Source organism: Malaclemys terrapin, chromosome 1 (genome assembly GCF_027887155.1).
Source record: "Malaclemys terrapin pileata isolate rMalTer1 chromosome 1, rMalTer1.hap1, whole genome shotgun sequence".
NCBI classification, from domain to species: Eukaryota; Metazoa; Chordata; order Testudines; family Emydidae; genus Malaclemys; species Malaclemys terrapin.
In genome coordinates this window covers 1,604,432-1,623,689 of record NC_071505.1, presented here as the reverse complement: position 1 = coordinate 1,623,689, position 19,258 = coordinate 1,604,432, and the positions used below count along the sequence as shown (strand labels likewise).

The 19,258-nt window shown below is 60.2% G+C and overlaps 2 protein-coding genes across 7 annotated transcripts in view; one reads left to right on the top strand and one right to left on the bottom strand.

Annotated features, from left to right (window-relative positions):
- Positions 1 to 17,515, top strand: part of LOC128842127 (uncharacterized) — a 37,564-nt gene extending 20,049 nt beyond the window's left edge. Inside the window, exons 1-3 of one of the 2 annotated variants that reach the window (XM_054037922.1) lie at positions 10,597 to 10,635; positions 15,102 to 15,701; positions 16,231 to 17,515. In XM_054037922.1, coding sequence (XP_053893897.1) covers positions 15,149 to 15,701; positions 16,231 to 16,595 — 918 coding nt within the window. In that variant the 5' untranslated portion in view covers positions 10,597 to 10,635; positions 15,102 to 15,148 and the 3' untranslated portion in view covers positions 16,596 to 17,515. Of the gene's footprint in view, positions 1 to 10,596; positions 10,636 to 15,101; positions 15,702 to 16,230 lie in introns of those variants that run through there. The other variant, XM_054038009.1, reaches the window with a different exon arrangement.
- Positions 17,465 to 19,258, bottom strand: part of IMPDH1 (inosine monophosphate dehydrogenase 1) — a 50,086-nt gene continuing 48,292 nt past the window's right edge. For all 5 annotated transcript variants that reach the window (XM_054037157.1, XM_054037246.1, XM_054037491.1 and 2 more), the window contains one exon: positions 17,465 to 18,627. In XM_054037157.1, the coding sequence (XP_053893132.1) occupies positions 18,533 to 18,627 (95 nt within the window). In that variant the 3' untranslated portion in view covers positions 17,465 to 18,532. The remainder of the gene's footprint in view (positions 18,628 to 19,258) is intronic.

Below are 19,258 nucleotides of genomic sequence, written 5' to 3'. Positions count from 1 at the left end.
CGGGGGGATCGCAGCGAGTGGTCCCAGGGGCGGAGGAGTCTGCAGCTCGACCCTGGCAGAGAGGTGGTGACCTCGAGAAGGGCTGGCACACTAGGGGTCCCCCTGGGAACGGTGGGGAGCTGTGAGCACACAGGCCGGTGAGTGGCCAGCAGGAAGATGTATGCCAAGCGGCTTAAGAGCGACCTGGTGGAGCTGTGAAAGCAGAGGGGGCTGTGCATTGGGAGGCTCACCAAAGCACAGCTCATTACCCGGCTGGAGGAGGAAGATCGCGCGAATGAACTGATCCCTGTGTCTCAGGGAAGCAGCCTGGCAAATGCAGCGCAGGCACCAGTGTCTGTCCCAGCTGGGAGTGGTCAGCCGGCTGCTAAGGGCTTCCCGAGACCCCTCTGTGACAATGCGGTTCTGGTGGAACCCAACTGAGAGTGCCAACTCAGGACAAATTGCTCAAACAGGGCAGTTACAGCCCAAGGCTGGGGTTTTTCCACCTCTAAGGCAAACCAAACCAGCCAGACTAGGAGGACTTCGGTCTCACCCCCTGGCTAACCGCAAGTCTCACAAGCAATCTCCTTAGACACCCCAGTTTCCCAGTATTACCACCAGTGTCACTCGTTATGGGGACAAATGGTTATGAATACCAATACCCCAGTAAAAGAAAAAGGTTCTCCCGATCCCAAAGGACCAAGCCCCAGACCCAGGTCAATATACAAATCAGATCTTATCCACAAATCACGCTGTTGCCAATCCTTTAGAATCTAAAATCTAAAGGTTTATTCATAAAAGGAAAAGGATAGAGATGAGAGTTAGAATTGGTTAAATGGACTCAATTACATACAGTAATGGCAAAGTTCTTGGTTCAGGCTTGCAGCAGCGATGGAATAAACTGCAGGTTCAAATCAAGTCTCTGGAACATCCCCCGCTGGGATGGGACCTCAGTCCTTTGTTCAAAGCTTCAGCTTGTAGCAAAGTCCCTCCAGAGGTAAGAAGCAGGATCGAAGACCAGATGGAGATGAGGCATCAGCCTTATATAGTCTTTTCCAGGTGTAAGAACACCTTTGTTCTTACCGTGGAAAATTACAGCAAAATGGAGTCTGGAGTCACATGGGCCAGTCCCTGCATACTTTGCTGAGGTACAAGGCGTATCTGCCTTCTCTCAATGGGTCCATTGTATCGCTGATGGTCCTTTAATGGGCCATCAAGCAGGCTAGGCAGAGCTAACACCATGTTGTCTGGGATGTCACCCAGCAGCATAGCCTAAGTTTGAAATACAGACAGTCTAGAGCCAATATTCATAACTTCAACTACAAAACTGATACACACATATAGACAGCATAATCATAACCACCAAACCATAGCCTTGTCTTAGACACCCCATTTGACCCCCTTTACACAAGATTTGGGTGCCACTACAGGACCTTGGTTGCAACAATGATCTATACGGTCCCAGTTTATGTCAATAACGTCACACCCCCAACGCAAAATTGATGCAGGAAGGGAGGACACAAACATCACTGACTGCATCCCAAGAGCTCTCCACTCTGGACAATGCATCAGCTACAATATTTTCCTTTCCCCTTATGTGGACTATATCCATTTCATACTCCTGAAGGGCTAAACTCCAACGCAGCAACCTGGAGTTGTTGCCCTTGGCCCTGTGCAGCCAGACCAGAGGGGCATGATCACTCAACACAGTGAATTTTTTATTGTACAAATAGGGCTTAAGTTGCTTGACAGCCCAGACAATGGCATAACATTCCTTTTCAATGGTAGCGTAATTTTGCTCAGTGGGGGACAATTTCTTACTTAGATATGCCACGGGATGTCTCTTCCCTCCTTCCCCCTCTTGCATCAGCACTGCCCCCAGCCCAATATTGGAAGCGTCTGTACATAATAAAAAGGGCTTTTCGAAATCTGGGCTGGCCAAAACAGGCTCTTTGGCCAAAGCGCTCTTTATGCTTTGAAAACCCTGCTCACAGGCCTCCGTCCATAGCACCCGGTCTGGTTTTTCCTTTTTCGTCAGGTCTGTGATGGGAGCAACAATGTCGCTGAATCCCTGCACAAATCTCCTGTAATAGTTGGCCAGACCAATGAAGGATTGGACCTGCTTTTTAGTTCTAGGGGTTGGCCAGTTTTTAATGGCCTCTACCTTTACAGGCTCTGGGCGCAGTTGCCCATTGCCCACCCTGTGCCCCAGGTAGGTCACCTCAGCAGCTCCCATTCTGCATTTAGAAACCTTAACCGTTAGATTGGCCTCCCTGAGCCGGTGCAGCACAATCCCTATGTGGTTCAGGTGATCTTGCCACGAACTGCTGAATACGGCCAGGTCGTCTATATAGGCCCTCGCAAAAGATTCTAATCCCCGTAGGACCTCATTTATAAGTCTCATGAACGTAGCCCCTGAATTTCGCATCCCAAAGGGCAGCACTTTGAACTCATATAGGCCCGATTCCACTATGAAAGCGGATTTTCCTTGTGCCTCGGCATCTAGGGGTATTTGCCAGTACCCCTTAGTCAGGTCCAGGGTGCTTATAAACCTTGCCCCTCCCAGCGTATCCAGTAGATCCTCTATTCTGGGTGTGGGGTAAGGGTCAGGCTGGGTGATAGCATTTAGCTTCCTGTAATCCACACAAAACCTCATGGTCTTATCCTTTTTTGGCACCATCACAATGGGAGAGGCCCAGGGGCTCTGGGATCTGGTGATTATTCCCATTGTCAACATGCTCTCCACCTCTTCCTGGATCTGTCTTTGCATCTCTCCCTTGGCCCTGTAAGCTCTGCTAGGGGCTGGGCGGGGACCCACCGTCTGAATGGAGTGTGTCATCCTATCTGTGAGCCCTGGCCTATTGGAGAATGTTTGCTTGTGGTGTTTTAACAGCCTCAGCAGTTCCTTTCTTTGAGGGGGGGTTAAATCCTCCCCCATCTCAATGCTCTCAAGAGGCGTCTCCTCCTGGCTTTCAGCAACCATGTCAATTAAAGGGGCAGATCCTGCCTCTTCCTCAGCATAACAGATTGTGTTCACATTTACCTCCCTTGAATGGTAGGCCTTCATTCTGTTCACATGCACTGTCTGCACACTTCCCTGGACCTGGGGCTTCCTCACATCATAGGTAACCTCATTAATCCTTTCCACTACCTCCATGGGTCCAGACCAAACATCTTTCATTTTGTTCTTCCTGACAGGATCTAGCACCAACACCATGTCCCCTATTTCAAACGCTCTCTCTTTAGCATCTCTGTCATACCAGGCTTTCTGCGTATCCTGGCTCTCTTTCAGATTCTGCTCAACCAACTTCATCATCTCCTGCAAACTCTCCTTGAATTGAGCCACATACTCGGCCACCGGCTGCTCTGCCTCCTCCACATTACCTTCCCACGAGTCACGAACCAAATCTAGGGGTCCCCGGACCTGCCTCCCATAGAGCAGTTCAAAGGGAGCAAACCCTGTAGACTCTTGGGGCACACTCCTGTATGCATACAATAGATACGGCAGCATAACATCCCAGTCATTCTGGCGTCTATCCACATACATTTTCAACATAGACTTCAGGGTTCCATTGAACCTCTCCACTAGACCATTAGTCTGGGGGTGGTAGGGAGCGGCTTTCAGGTGCTTCACCCCACATAACTCCCACAACTGTTTGAAAACCACAGACATAAAGTTAGACCCACGGTCAGACAATATTTCCTTGGGAAAACCCACTCTGCTGAAAATAGAGAACAAGGCCACTGCCACTGTCTCTGCCTCGATATTAGCCAAGGCTACAGCCTCCGGATATCTGGTAGCAAAATCTACCAACACCAGGATGTATTTCTTCCCATTTCTGGAAGGTTTAGGGAGTGGCCCCACAATATCCACAGCTACTCTGGCAAAAGCTTCCCCAATAATGGGCAGAGGCTGGAGGGGCACCTTGCTAGGCCCCCTTAACCCCTTACGCTTCTGGCACAGCTCACAGCTCCTGCAGTAATCTCTCACTGACCCCGAAAGGTGAGGCCAGTAGAAATTCTGCTCTAGCCTGTCACACGTTTTGCCTATACCCAGATGTCCTGCAAAGGGACTATCATGAGCCAACTTCAACAAATCATTGCGGTAACTCTCAGGTACCACAAGCTGTTTGCGAGCTGTTGCTTGGGAATTCTTCCTTCCCCTAGGTGGTTCCCTATACAACAGCCCATCCTGCATAAAAAACCTGCCTCTCTCTTCACAGGCTGGGACCTGACTCTGAGCATCATTCCTGGCCCTCTCTAGAGATACATCACTCTGCTGAGCCACAATGAATTTACTCTGGGTTTTGTTTGGATTCAGAATCATCTCTGATATTTCAGATAAACCCTCACTTGATCCATCTTGAGAGGCACTCTCTGTCTGGTTGCTGCCCCCCTCACTGCCATTAGTCAGGGTATCTGCCCCAGCCCCAAATTCTTTCTGTGACCTGGTCACTACATTAACTTGGCCAGGCACCCCCAATATGTTATTTCCTACCAAGACATCAGCCGGAATCAAATCCCGGACGAGCAGCTCTAGACGTCCCTTACGAGCTCTCTCTTCTCTCTCATCAGCCTCCTTCTTTCTTTGATCGGCTTCTTTCTCTCTCTCTCTTTCTAATTCTGCTATTTTTTGCTTCTCCAGCAATCGAAGATCTGCTAGCTTCTGTTCATGCTCAAATTGCAGTTTACTTGTCACCCTTTGCATTCTAATTTTTTCTGCCTCTTCTGCAGCCTCAGGTAAGGGCTGTGCTCTTGCCCCCTGATCACTGGCTATTAACAGGTTTCTCAGTTCTTGATTTGTAGCTTTCTTTCTAAAGCTTATCCTCTTTTCTGAACACAAATTTTCCAGGGCTTTTTTGCCAAGTCCCTCATATGCTCTTTGCTCAGCCATTGCAGCAGTTCTTTAACCAACAAAACTCTCAATCCCAAAACTCAAATTTGGACAGCGTGGGGTTCTGACCCAAAGCTTAATTGACCTGGTTCTGTGGATCCAAGCACGACTACGCCACTGTGACAATGCGGTTCTGGTGGAACCCAACTGAGAGTGCCAACTCAGGACAAATTGCTCAAACAGGGCAGTTACAGCCCAAGGCTGGGGTTTTTCCACCTCTAAGGCAAACCAAACCAGCCAGACTAGGAGGACTTCGGTCTCACCCCCTGGCTAACCGCAAGTCTCACAAGCAATCTCCTTAGACACCCCAGTTTCCCAGTATTACCACCAGTGCCACTCGTTATGGGGACAAATGGTTATGAATACCAATACCCCAGTAAAAGAAAAAGGTTCTCCCGATCCCAAAGGACCAAGCCCCAGACCCAGGTCAATATACAAATCAGATCTTATCCACAAATCACGCTGTTGCCAATCCTTTAGAATCTAAAATCTAAAGGTTTATTCATAAAAGGAAAAGGATAGAGATGAGAGTTAGAATTGGTTAAATGGAATCAATTACATACAGTAATGGCAAAGTTCTTGGTTCAGGCTTGCAGCAGCGATGGAATAAACTGCAGGTTCAAATCAAGTCTCTGGAACATCCCCCGCTGGGATGGGTCCTCAGTCCTTTGTTCAAAGCTTCAGCTTGTAGCAAAGTCCCTCCAGAGGTAAGAAGCAGGATCGAAGACCAGATGGAGATGAGGCATCAGCCTTATATAGTCTTTTCCAGGTGTAAGAACACCTTTGTTCTTACTGTGGAAAATTACAGCAAGATGGAGTCTGGAGTCACATGGGCCAGTCCCTGCATACTTTGCTGAGGTACAAGGCGTATCTGCCTTCTCTCAATGGGTCCATTGTATCGCTGATGGTCCTTTAATGGGCCATCAAGCAGGCTAGGCAGAGCTAACACCATGTTGTCTGGGATGTCACCCAGCAGCATAGCCTAAGTTTGCCATACAGACAGTATAGAGCCAATATTCCTAACTTCAACTACAAAACTGATACATACATATAGACAGCATAATTATAACCAGTAAACCATAACTGTGTCTTAGACACCCCATTTGACCCCCTTTATACAAGATCTGGGTGCCACTACCAGACCTTGGTTGCAACAATGATCTATATGGTCCCAGATTATATCAATAACGTCACACCCTCCTTCCTATGCCTAGGGGAAGGGTGGGGAGGAGCCCAGCAAATACCGAAGGCGCCGTGACCCCCCCGGCCAGCAGGGGATCCCCCCGGCGAAGCTCGCTGGCCAGCAGAGGATCCTCCCGGCGACGTTCGGCATCCGTGGAGCGGAATTGGCTGGAATGGGAGAAAGAGCTAAAACTGAGAGAGCTGGAGGATCGTGAACAACAGAGACAGCATGAACGGGAGGAGAAAGAGAGACAGCATCAGCGTGAACGGGAGGAGAAAGAGAGACAGCATCAGCATGAACGGGAGGAGAATGAGAGACAGCGTCAGCATGAACTGGAACTGGCGAGATTGAAGGGCAGCGAACCCCCGGCTGCGGTGAGTGAGGGGGGACCCAGGACTGCACGGAGCTTTGATAAGTGCATCCTGGCCCCACACAAGGAGGGGGAGGACATGGATGACTTCCTGGAGGCCTTTGAGACGGCCTGCGAGCTGCACCGGGTTGACCCCGCGGACAGACTCCGGGTCCTTACCCCCTTACTGGACCCCAAAGCCGTGGCATTGTACCGCCAACTGGGAGAGGCAGAGAAAGGGGACTACGAACTATTCAAAAAGGCCCTGCTACGTGAGTTTGGGCTGACTCCTGAGATGTACCGGGAGAGGTTCCGGAGTCAGGATAAAACCCCTGAGATCTCATATCTGCAGCTAGCCGTCCGCATGGAAGGATACGCCAGCAAGTGGGCTGATGGGGCCCAGACGAAGGAGGACCTGGTCAAACTGCTGGTACTGGAGCAACTGTATGAGCGGTGCCCATCTGACCTGAGGCTGTGGTTGGTGGACAGAAAGCCAGAGAACCCGCGACATGCAGGCCGGCTGGCCGATGAGTTTGTAAAGAGCCGGTCAGGAGATAGAAGGGAGGAGTCCCAAAGGAACAGTCCCACCACAACGCAGAGAGAGAGTCACCATGGAACCTCCCCGTGGGAAAATACAGAAAAACCCCATCAGAGGGGAACATCCGGCGTCAGGACCATCCGACCCACCCGGGGGAACCCATGGGACATGGGCTGCTACCACTGTGGCCAAAAAGGCCACATACGGGCCCAGTGCCCCAGGCTCAGGGACAGGCTGAGCAGACCGAACCCACAGAGGGTTGACTGGGTAGAGACCCAGCCCGGCGAAAGGCAGCATTCCCAGGGAAGGGGGGCTGGCAGAGTACCACCTGCTAAGGAGGGAGGAGAGCTCCAGGCCAGCTCCTCTAGGGGGCTGGATGCCCCAGACTCAGGGTTTTTGGTTTATACGGTAGGCGCGGGGCTGTCCCTCCGGAGAGAGTACCTTGTTCCCCTGGAGGTGGATGGGAGGAAGGTCAGTGGATACTGGGATACGGGCGCAGAGGTGACGCTGGCCCGGCCCGAGGTGGTGGCCCCAGATCAGGTGGTGCCCAACACCTACCTGACCCTGACGGGGGTGGGCGGAACACCAGTCAAAGTGCCCGTGGCAAGGGTACACCTGAAGTGGGGGGCCAAGGAGGGCCCCAAGGATGTGGGGGTACACCCGTATTTGCCCACTGAGGTATTGATGGGGGGGGACCTGGAGAACTGGCCAAGCAACCCCCAAAGGGCACTGGTTGTGACCCGCAGTCAGAGCCGGCGAGGGGCACTGCACCCTGGCCTTGGGGGGGGTGCCTTGCCTGAGGCGCAGGACCCTAACCTGGTGGGGAGGGAACACCCAGGGACATGGCTCAGGGAGGCTGCAGCTTTAGACCCAGCGGGCGAGAAAGAGCAGGTGGCCATCCCTGTCCCAGCTGCTGAGTTCCAGGCGGAGTTACAGAGAGATCCCTCCTTGCGGAAGATAAGGGACCTGGCCGACCTCAATGCGGTACAGACCATGGGACGAGGTGGCCGGAAAAGGTTCCTGTGGGAGAAGGGGTTCCTGTACCGAGAATGGGCTCCCCCAGGGAAAATGGAATCAGGGGGGATCAGGAGGCAGCTGGTGGTACCCCAGAAGTATCGCCGCCAGCTGCTGTGCCGGGCCCATGACATTCCCCTCTCAGGGCACCAGGGAACCTGGCGTACCCAGCAGAGGCTGCTACGGAGCTTTTACTGGCCTGGGGTCTTTGTTACTGTCCGACAGTACTGCGGATCCTGTGACCCCTGTCAGAGGGGGAGGAAGGCCTGGGACAAGGGGAAAACAGCTTTAGGACCCTTGCCCAGCATAGAGGAGCCTTTCCGGAGGGTGGCCAAGGTTAAAAGGGCGGCTCTAAACCAAGAGAGCCCAAAGCACAGACCTCCAGACTGGAGCGCTGGGAGAAGACCACAGCCCAGTTGGAGCCCCAGAGGTATGGGGGTGGGGAAAGGGCACAGGCCGCATAAACCTTCCCACATGCGAACTGCGAGTGCCATCAAGCACCCCCGACCGAAGGGGGGGCGTGAAACTGAAGGGGCCTGGTGTAATTCTCACCAAGGAATGGGAGGGATGCGGGGGCATCCATGGGAACGGGGGTAGGTTCGAACTTCCCCAGGTCACTGGCTAAAGTGACCCTGCTCAGTTCGGTCTCGAAGGGGGGAGATGTGACGAACTGGGCCTGTTCTCACTGTGGTCTGTGAATGCTGACAGGGGAGTGTGGCTGGGATAGTCTGCATGGGAGGATGGGAGTCTGCCCGAGGGCGCATACCTGGGTGTGTAACATGAGAACCCAGGAAGGGGTTGAAGGCCAGGTGACTCCTTAGCCCGGGAAACTGAACAAAGGCTGTGGGAGGGGTCGCTGAAGGCAGAGTGTTGGAAGCAGGCTGGAGAGATGGCTCTGACCTCCCAAGGGGGGCTGGGCTGGGATGCCCTGGGACCCCAAGATGGACCTAACTGAGGGGGTCACTGTTGTCTGTGTCTGCAAGACCGGTCTTGGACTGTATTCCTGTCGTCCAAATAAACCTTCTGCTTTACTGGCTGGCTGAGAGTCGCAGTGAATCGCAGGAAGCCGGGGGTGCAGGGCCCTGAGTCCCCCAATACTCCGCGACAGGATGGAGCTCGGCTGTTCTCAGTGGTGGCAGATGACAGAACAAGGAGCAATGGTCTCAAGTTGCAGTGGGGGAGGTCCAGGTTGGATATTAGGAAAACTTTTTCACTAGGAGGGTGGTGAAACACTGGAATGGATTACCTAGGGAGGTGGTGGAACCTCCTTCCTTAGAGGTTTTTAAGGCCCGGCTTGACAAAGCCCTGGCTGGGATGATTTAGTTGGGGATTGGTCCTGCTTTGAGCAGGGGGTTGGACTAGATACCTCCTGAGGTCCCTTCCAACCCTGAGATCCTATGATTCTATGAATCAACTGATGTGCACAGAAGCCCTGGGGCGCTTTAGACCATTTCGATTTTAATGTGATGCAACTTGTAGAAGAACCTTTGCATCCCTAGAAACGATTGTGTCATGCACGTGGTAGGTGTTTTATGGTAATTTCCTCTCTCTTCAATTAAAGCTATGGCTCTGCAGTGTCTGATGGGGGCAGAGGGGGCAGCGCACTGATCCGCTCCTCACAGCTGCAGATTATCTTGAGTAGCTCCTGCAAATAACGATGCAGAGGCTCCCGGCTGCCCATTCCTGCCATGCCAGTGTTGCCTTCCACCTTGCGCCCCCCCTGCCAGCCCTACGGCAGCTCCCCGCCCCCCCCCCCCCGAGGCGCCCCCCTGCGGCAGCTCCCCACCCCAGCTCACCTCTGCTCGGCCCCGTTCCCGAGCGGGCTGCAGTCGCTGCTCTACTTTTCCCATCTCCCAGGCTTGCGGCGTCAATCAGCTGTTTGGCGCCCCAAGCCTGGGAGGGGAGGAGAATTAGAGCCGGGGCGGCATGCTCGGGGAGGAGGTGGAGCAGAGGTGGGCTGGGGTGGGGAGCTGCTGCTCGGCAGCCCAGGAACGCTGTAAAAAAAAATTGGGGCACCGCTTTTTGGTGCCCCCGACCCTTGGCGCCCTAGGCAACCGCCTAGTTTGCCTTAATGGTAGCACCAGCCCTGGTCTCCGCTGAGGGTTTCTGTCCCTGTCTGCGGGGGCAGCGGCTGGTCCAGGCTCTGGCGTCCCCATCCAAGAGCCCCACGCGCCTGTGCCGCCAGCAGGAGCCCGGAGTCTGCCGGGTGCCCCCGGCCGCTGCTCCCAGACTTTCTCCTCCGCCTGGGCGGGGATTTCCCTGGGCTGGGGCTGCGGCCCGTGTCACCAGCACTGCACGGAGCCCCCGCGCCAGGCGCAGGCTGCACCGACCTGCCCCCGCCCCCGCCCCCCGACAGCAGCCGGCCCCGATCCCGCCGCCGGGCGCACCGACTCCCTGCCCCGCCCCTTCTGCTCGGCTGGGCTGGGTCTGCCCCAGTGCAGGGGGCGGGGGAGTTACCCCGCGGCGCGGATCTGGCCGGGGGGTAGTTCCCTGGCACTTTATGCCCCCCCCTTTATTGCCCCCTCCAGCCGGCTGGTAATTTGTAGACGGTCCCCGAGGGGGCGGGGCCTGTGCCGCGGAGGCGGGGCCGGGAGCGCAGCCCGGACTAGCCGGAGGGAGGCGGGGGCAGCGGGCGGAGCCGGGCCGGGCAGAGCGCGTTGGGACGCGGCACCGCCAGGGTGAGTAGCGCCCGCGGGCACCGGGGCTAAGCGATGGGGAGGGGGCGCGTGCGGGGGGGTGAGTAGCCAGGGACGCGTGCCCAGGTAGGGAGCAGTGGGGGGGAGCAGTGGGGGGCGCGTGCGGGGCGGGTGAGCAGTGGGGGGGCAGGGAGCAGTAAGGGTGTAAGGAGCACTGGGGGGGTGAGCAGTGGGGGGGGTGTGCGGGAGTGGGGGGCATGTGCCCAGGTAGGGAGCAGTGGGGGGGGGAAGCAGTGAGGGGCGCGTGCGGGGGGGGTCGAGCAGTGGGGGGGCAGGGAGCAGTGGGGGGCGCGTGCGGGGCGGGTGAGCAGTGGGGGGGCGGGGAGCAGTGGGGGGCGCGTGCAGGAGTGGGGGGCACATGCCCAGGTAGGGAGCAGTGGGGGGGAGCAGTGAGGGGGATGTGCGGGGGGGGTCGAGCAGTGGGGGGGCAGGGAGCAGTGGGGGGCGCGTGCGGGGCGGGTGAGCAGTGGGGGGCAGGGAGCAGTAGGGGTGTAGGGAGCAGTGGGGGGGGTGAGCAGTGGGGGGGCAGGGAGCAGTGGGGGGGTGTGCGGGAGTGGGGGGCATGTGCCCAGGTAGGGAGCAGTGGGGGGGAGCAGTGAGGGGGATGTGTGGGGGGGGTCGAACAGTGGGGTGGCAGGGAGCAGTGGGGGGCGCGTGCGGGGCGGGTGAGCAGTGGGGGGCGGGTGAGCAGTGGGGGGGCAGGGAGCAGTGGGAGGCGCGTGCGGGGGGGGTGAGCAGTGGGGGGGCAGGGAGCAGTAGGGGTGTAGGGAGCAGTGGGGGGGTGAGCAGTGGGGGGGCAGGGAGCAGTAGGGGTGTAGGGAGCAGTGGGGGGGGCACGTGCGGGAGTGGGGGGCATGTGCCCAGGTAGGGAGCAGTGGGGGGGAGCAGTGAGGGGCACATGCGGGGGTGGGTGAGCAGTGGGGGGGCAGGGAGCAGTAGGGGTGTAGGGAGCAGTGGGGGGGGCGCGTGCAGGAGTGGGGGGCACATGCCCAGGTAGGGAGCAGTGGGGGGGGTGATGAGCCTTAGAAGGTCCCAAGGCCCCGTCTGCTCTGTGGATCTAGAGACCCCGCTGCGCTCTCCATGGGGACAGGGCTAACCCCACCCCGGTTGTACAGGGCGGTGCTGTGTGGCAGCCCTGCTCCACCCCAGAGCTGGTTGCACTTGTGGGGCCCCAGTGGCTGGGGCTAGCTGTGGAGAAGGGGAAGCGCTGCCTGGAGCTGTGCCCACGCCTGAACCCCCACCTGGTGCTCTGCCGGCAGTCTGCCAGGTGCTTGAGGATCTGTCCGGTGCCAGGCGATGAACTCTGCCAGGGCAGCCCCGAGCCGCTCGCTGAGCGTGGGCTGAATTCATGTGACCAGGGCAGGGTCTGTAGCCAGAGAGACCCTTGGCAGCCCCAGTGTTTGCAGTCTGGCCATGGTGTCCCCCAGGCGTGGGCGCAGTGGGTGGGTGTGGGGCCAGGGGAGGGGAAGGACTGTACGGTGGTTGGGGCTGGGGGCTGGCAGCCCAGCCTTGGCCAGAGGAAGGGGGAGCCCGTTGCTGAGGCGGGAAGGGGCCCAGGGAGCTGAGGAAGCAGGGAGGCAGATATCGAACTGCTGCCGGTGGGGGGGGGGGGGGCACCCTGCTTTCAGAGGGGCGGCAGGGCTCCCCGGGGGTGCCGCCTGCTGCCCATTGCTGGGGAGGTGTGCCAGGGTCTCCAGGGCTGAGCCTGCCGTGCTCGCTGGCTGGCACGCGGCCCACGCCGGCGAATCAGACGCTCTTGATCTGGATGTGTAGTGAGCGTTGCCATGGCACCCTGGCACCGATCCTGGGCCCTGACCCAGCCGGTATTCGCTCCCCGCAGGAGAGTGGGAGGCAAGGGGCTGGTGCTAGACAGGGCTCTAGGGGCTGAGTGGGGCAATTCCAGCTGAGGGGTGCCGGCTCCACAGCTAGTGGGGATCAGGGAGCTGCAGGGGGTCACTGGCAGGGCCCGGGAGTGGCTAAGTAATAGGGTTATACAGGAGTGCAGCCCAGCCCCCCCCCCGAGCCACGTGCTCCTGCAGCTCTGGGGTCGCATGGGGTATCCCCAGCAGGGACCTTGTCCCCCTTCCTCCTGGTACTGGGATGCAGCCGTAGAGCTTTGAAAGGCACTCGACAGGGTCCCTCCCTGGGGGCAGCAGCCCCCCAGCCAAGATCGGTGTGGGGCGGGGGCAGGATTATTTCTCAGGCCCTGGTGGACAGATGGGCGGGGAGTTCTCAGTGCTCCAGGCAGGGGGGGCTTTGGGCATTCAGCCCCTCTGGGGCAAGGACTGGCTGTGTGGGGCCCAGGGGCCCCTGTCTCCAGAGCGGGGGCAGCTGGAGGTGAGCAGGAGCTAAGGGCTGGCCCAGATGACACCACTCTCCCAGTGCACGGCGGGTTACACCGAGCCTGGATTAGATTGTGGGGCGGCCGGCAGGGGAGCGCCTGGCCTCCGCCAGCCTGGAGGCTGGGTCAAAAGTACAAGGGGCTCCCCAGCATCCCGGGGGCCGTTTGGAGCAGGGGGCATCTGCGGGGAGCAGAGATCCCTAACCAGCAGGGAGGGGCTGTGTGTAGGGCTGGTGCCAGTGGGTTTGGGGAGCCCAAACACTGCGGTGGGGGTGTGGGAGGGCAGGGAGAGAGGGGCAGAGCATGAGGGAGATCTCGCCCTCCCCGGGGAGCAAGGGAACAGGTCGTTCCTTTGGCTGGCGGCCAGCGGGTGAGAGGCAGGAGGCCCCTTCCCTAGTCGCACGTAGCGTCTCCCTCCTGCCCTGGGCTGAGAGTGGGCGCGGCGCCAGCCCTGCCTTGTGTAATCTGTTATGTAGCCATGGCTGGGCCGTCCCAGAACACTTCATTTCCTGTGCAAAGCACGCTGGGCTGGCCGGCTGCCATCCGCCTCATCCCTCGCAGGCCGGGGGGCCCCCTGCGCAGTGTGCAGCGTTTGGGTACCCAGCCTGGGCTGAGGGCAGGGGCGGTGGCGGGGTCTACCGAGGCTCAAGCGAGCTTAACATGCCACAGAAGCAGGGAACAGAGCTACAGCCCAGTTCGCCCTAGCGAGCAGAGGACTGTGAAATATGCCCCCCCCCCCCAAGATCAGCACGCAGGAGTGCGGGGCCTGAGCCCCAGGGAATTGTCTCCCCCGCGGGCGTCACAGCAAACGGCTGGCAGTGCCACGCAGGCAGGAGCTCTGCAGGCTGGACAAGCTGCCCTGGCACGCTGGTGTTCGTGGCACAGCTTGTCGCCAGGGCAGTGTGTGCCCTCGCACACCCACGGGGCACCTTTCCCTGGGGACTGAGAGAGGAGCGGCCAGGCTGGGCAGCCCTGGGGTCCCTCGAGCCCGGTCTCCTGCGTCCACCCCGGCCAGCGCCAGCTGCTTGAGAGGAAGGTGTCAGAATTGGTTGAGTGATGGCAGGGAGAGCATGGCGCTGCAGGGTCTTTTGCTCTAATGCCCCGGGTGGCCACGTTGTCCCCGTGATGGCCTGTCACCGTGTCCGTCTTCCATGCCCGTGGCTGCCGGCCAGGCTCCGCCTGGAACCAAGGTGCAAGTGCTTGGCAGGGAGAGGAACGAGCCATTGGAGCCACGGGGCGCGGTGGATTCTCCATCACTGGCCATTTTTCAGTCCAGGCTGGATGTTCGCCTGAAGCTCAGCTCGAGGGATGAATTCTGGGCAGTCCCGTGGCGTGTGGTCCTTGGAATGGATGAATTCGGAGCCCAGCCCTCCTGCCAGGAGCCGGGCCCTGCCACTACACCCACACCCAGCTACCAGTCAGGGCTATGCAAAAATCCAGGCTTCACGCTTAACACTGGGAGCCAAGAACTGGGCAGTGCTGGTGCCGAGCCCCTTCCAACCCTGGGTCTGGGTCCTAGCCTCTGGGTCTGACACCCCAAGCCAAACGGGGCAGGTGTATCCCCTGCCCGTGCTGGCCGGGGGCCCTGCTGGCCGAAGCGGTGCGACCATCCGGCCCTCCTGGCAGTTGCAGGGACTTGTTGGGGGGCTGTTTGCAGGGCAGAGCCCGCAGGGCTGGTCACAGCAGCCGGGTCCCAGTTGGGCAGACATGTGAGGGTCTCTTGTCCCTTTGCCAGGGGTTGGAACGCTCTAGCCGTGGGTCTGAGGCCCCTTTGCAAATCCACCCCCTGGGAAGAAAACTTCTGGAGCTGGCGAAGGGGGATGGGTTTGTTGTGCCAGGGCAGGGCTGGGAGGCAGGACTCCTGGGTTCTGGCTCTGGGAGCAGAGGGCTGGAGTAGTTAGAGTAGTGGGGGCCGGGCGGGACCCAAGGACTCCTGGGTTCTATTCCCTGCTCTGCTACTGGCTCACTGAGTCCCCTCTCTGTGCCTCAGTTTACCAGCCCGTGGGGGACAGTACTCGCTGTTGGTGGGGGGGCCTGGCTCCTCTGCCCTTGGGATAGCCCATGCTGGTTCCAGTGGCACCTGAGCCTGCCCCTGTGTGTCTTGCAGGGCTCCCATGCCTGGACGCCGGAGGCAGCGCGGCCACAGCAGCCTGGATGCAGATGGAGCAGGCTGGAGGCACCAGGGCTGCCCCCCTAGTGCAGCCTGGGGGCCTAGAGCCCACCCCATTGCGGGCGCTGCAGCCTGCCGAGCTCTCTCTTGCCCCTGGCGGGCCAGCAGCGGTGACGGCCTTTTCCAGGACCCTACGTCTGTACAGCAGCCCCGTGCCTGGGGGCAGCGCCCCCGCCAGGCCCCTGGTGGTGATGCTGCCCTGGTTTGGCGCCCGGCCCTGCTCCATGGCGAGGTACCTGGAGCTCTATCTGCTGCGCGGCCTGGACGTGCTGGTGGTGGAGAGTGACCTGAGCCACTTCCTATGGCCCCGGCACGGGCTGGCCTACGCGGCCTGTGTGCTGGGCCTGCTCCGGGACAGCCAGCCCTTCTGCTCCCGCCCGCTGCTTGTCCATGCCTTCTCCATCGGCGGCTACACCTTCGCCCAGATGATGGTGCACATGAGCCGGGAGCCGCAGCGGCACCGGCAGCTGGCAGAGAGGATCCGGGGCCTGGTGTACGACAGCCTGGTGATGGGCAGCCTGGGGAACATGGCGCTGGGTGAGTGGGGTCTGGGCAGGTCCTGCGGGGCAAACCCCCTCTCCAGGCACTAGCCCGGGGGGGAGAGGACAGATCTTTCACGGTCTCCTCCAGCCCCAGCTGTTCTGGAGCCCTGTCCAGCCCGGAGATCCCCAGGATCTGCAGATGCAGGGTGAGGTGGGGGGTAAGAACGGCCACCCTGGGTCAGACCATCGTCCATCTCCGACAGGGGCTGGTGCCACGAGCAGAGCAGGGCGATTATCAGTGATCCATCCCGGCACCCAGTCCCAGCTGCTGGCAGGCGGAGGTTTAGGGACACCCAGAACACGGGGTTGTGTCTCTGCCCATCTCGGCTAATAGCCATTGCTGGACCTGTCCTCCAGGCACTGCTCTAGTTCCTTTTTGAACCCGGTTAGAGTTTTGGCCTTCCCAGCGTGCCCCGCCCTGCGATGGTTGAGGGAACAGCCAGGAGCCGCAGCAGGGGGGAGGGGGGGTCTGCGTCTGGCCTGGCGGCTCCCCTGCCCACTAACCCCCTTCTTGCCCCGTGCAGGCGTGGCTCAGATGAGCAGCTCCCCGGCCTTCCGGCCCCTCGTCAGGGGAGGCACCAGGCTCTACTTCAGCCTCCTGCATGGCTGCACCGTGCGGTACTACAAAGCGGCCCAGGGCGTGGTCTCCCGGCCGCCGCTTCGCTGCCCTGTCCTGCTCTTCTATTGCTGCAACGACCCCCTGAGCGACCCCGCCCGGGTGCAGGAGCTGCTGGAGAGCTGGAGGGGGGCGGGGATCCAGGTGCAGGCCCAGGGCTGGCAGGACTCGTGCCATGCAGCCCATCTGCGCCAGCACCCCCAGGAGTACCAGCGGGTGCTGCAGGGATTCCTGGAGCGGCTGGACCTGGCCCTGCTCCGAGCCAGGCTCTAGGAGCTGGCGCTGGGTGGGCCCAGGAGCCCCCCCTCACATGGCCAGGGTGACATGCAGCTGCTGCAGCCGGAGCCCTGCTCGTCCCTGGCAGGCAGGGGACTCCTGCCCTCCCACCACCCAGCCGTGCCATTCGCCTTCCTCAGCTGGCCCTGCCGGGCAGGCAAGGGTCCATGGGCACGGTGCCTGACTGGGTGGCCTCGGGCCCAGAGCAAGGTAACAACTGCTGCACCACGGACACCCTGGCTGCGGGAGGGGGAAAGCCATCGAGTCCTCTGCCCCAGGGAGGCATGATGGGCACCTGCTTGCTCTAGCCCCAGTGGGCTGAGTGGTGCTGGGGCCAACGGGGAGCAGGTAGGGGGAGGCAGATTTCCCCCAGGTGGGTTGATGAGGGGGGAGGGCAGCCCTCCCCTCGCCCAGTTTCACCTCTGCCCTGGGCTGGACTGGGACAGGCTGCTGGTGGCTGCGCTGGACAAAGATGAACTTGCAACTCAGCGGCTCCACCTCCCACCAGGACCCAGCTGCCGTTGTGCACCTGCCCCCTCCCGGCACCGAGCAAAGGCCCCTCGCAGGGCCTGGGGGAATGGCCAGGCGGAGCAGGGATGGGGGCTCGGGGGAGCATTTCATGCTAGTTTCAACAGTTTTTTAACCCCATCTGTAAATTGGTTTGAAATCCCCCCGGACACCGGATCCTGCCATGCCCTGATTCCACCGTGCAGCTGCCACTGGTCCTCCAGCCACGTGCCCTAGCACTGCTCAGGCAGGCCCTGGGCCCAGTCCTCACCCCCTTCTCCCCGAGGCTGGTGGTTTGCCATAGCGAGGCGGGCTGGAGTCCAGCTCAGCGTGCTCCACCCCACCAGCCGCTGCCAGGCTCAATGCTGCATTACTTTATTATTTTTCAATACACAATTACAAACACTGGACCCCAATGTGCAAAGTTAAAGCCTTCCGCCGAGTAGGGGGGTCGGTGCTGCAGGGGGAGAGGCCGGGACTCGCCAGTAGCTGCAGTGACAGAAAAAGGAGATTTAAACTCATCGGGCAGAAACAGAGTGAAGCTGCCCAGCCCTGCAGAGCCTGAGGGGGGCTGCAGTACCGGGCTGCACTGCAGAGGGGTGGCCAGGCCCCCATTCCAGCTTTGGGGGTCACTCCTGTCCCCCTGCCTAACCCCAGAGCAGCTGCTGCCCCAGAGGGACGTGCCCCTGCGGCGGGGCAGGCTGCAGGGGCCCAGGCGTGCAGCGGGCTGACACCCCGGGGGCTCTGCAGAGAGGGACAAGAGGGAGAAGTCCAGGCAGCTTCAGGCCAGGACCGGAGGGGAGATGGCTTGGTCCTGGTTGGAGAGACTCTACTAACAAACAGCCTTGGGGGCAGGGTAAGACAGCCCCTGGGCATCAGAGGGGTAATAGCCGAGGCAAGGCTCAGCCTCCTGTACAAGTTTATAAAATGCCTTCAAGCCCAGGGGCTACTGGTCCGGAGCCAGGCCGGGCTGTCAGCAGGATCCCTGCGGCTCCCGTCACTGCCCCGCTGCAGGGCCGGCCCCCCCGGCCTGTGCCCCCTGCAGCACTAGCACCGGTGGGCGGGGGAGCCGTGTCCACGGAGGGCAGGTGGAGTGTGGGGGGATGCAGGCTCCAGCCAGGCCCTGGCTGCCCGTGAAGATGCAGCAGGCGGGAGCAGGGGGCACTGCTCAGTGCTAAGTGCTGAAACGCTCCTGCCCCCCCCAGCAGTGGGCCCCCCCCCGAGCTCTTTCCAGCCCCTGCTCTCTGTTCTGCCCAGTCCAGGGGGGCTGGTTCCCGGGGCCTTGCCCCAGGCGCTGGGGAGACCTGGCTGCAGTCCAGTCCGGGCCAGGTCCTGGCCAAAGGCGAGACGCTCTCGGCCGTAGTGCAAATCCGTCCCTGTGCGGCATGGCTGGAGCGCTGTCCCGGCGCCGGGAGGGGATGGCTGGGCTACACGCGGCGGGCGGCGACCGGGGCAGGGACGTTGGGAGCTGTGCGCTGGCTGCTGCTTCGGAGCCCGTCCTCAGTATAGCCGCTTCTCGTAACTGGTGGGGAGAGGGAGAGGCAGAGGCAGGGTTAGTGTGGAGCCGACAGCGCCTGCCCCCTGGGCAGGGCTCTGAATTCGCCCGCAGTCAGGAGCCCCGGGCCGGTCGTCACCCCCGAGCCGGACCCGGGAGCTGGCTGAGAGGGCGAGGGGAACAGCTGCTGGCAGGACTCTGGGGCCAGGCCAGCCCCTCCACACACCATGTCGATACCAGCTGGTGCCCTGACCTGCAGCTGGGCTGGCTGTGACACCTCTGCCTCCCAGGAGCTAGGTTCACCCCGTCTCCAGCCCTGCATGGCACCAGCCTGGGACGAACAGACAGGACCCTGAACCAGACCTCCTCTGCGCGCCCCCTGCCCCCTCTGTCCCCGGTTGGAGTGGCTGATGCTGGCGGGCTAAGCAGAGCCCCACACAGAGGGATGGCAAAAGCCTGCGGAGCCCTGGCTCCCCAGCAGGAAGTGCTCACGCCCTGGCCCGGCTTGGGGCTGGCACCTGCAGGGCTCATGGTGGTGACTGGCTGCCCGCCTCGCAGGGGCAATGCCCAGCGCAGCCACTAGCCAGGCTCCCGCCTCGCGGCCTCATGTCACGAAGGATCCAAACGCGCTTTCCAGACACAGGCGCACACAATAGGG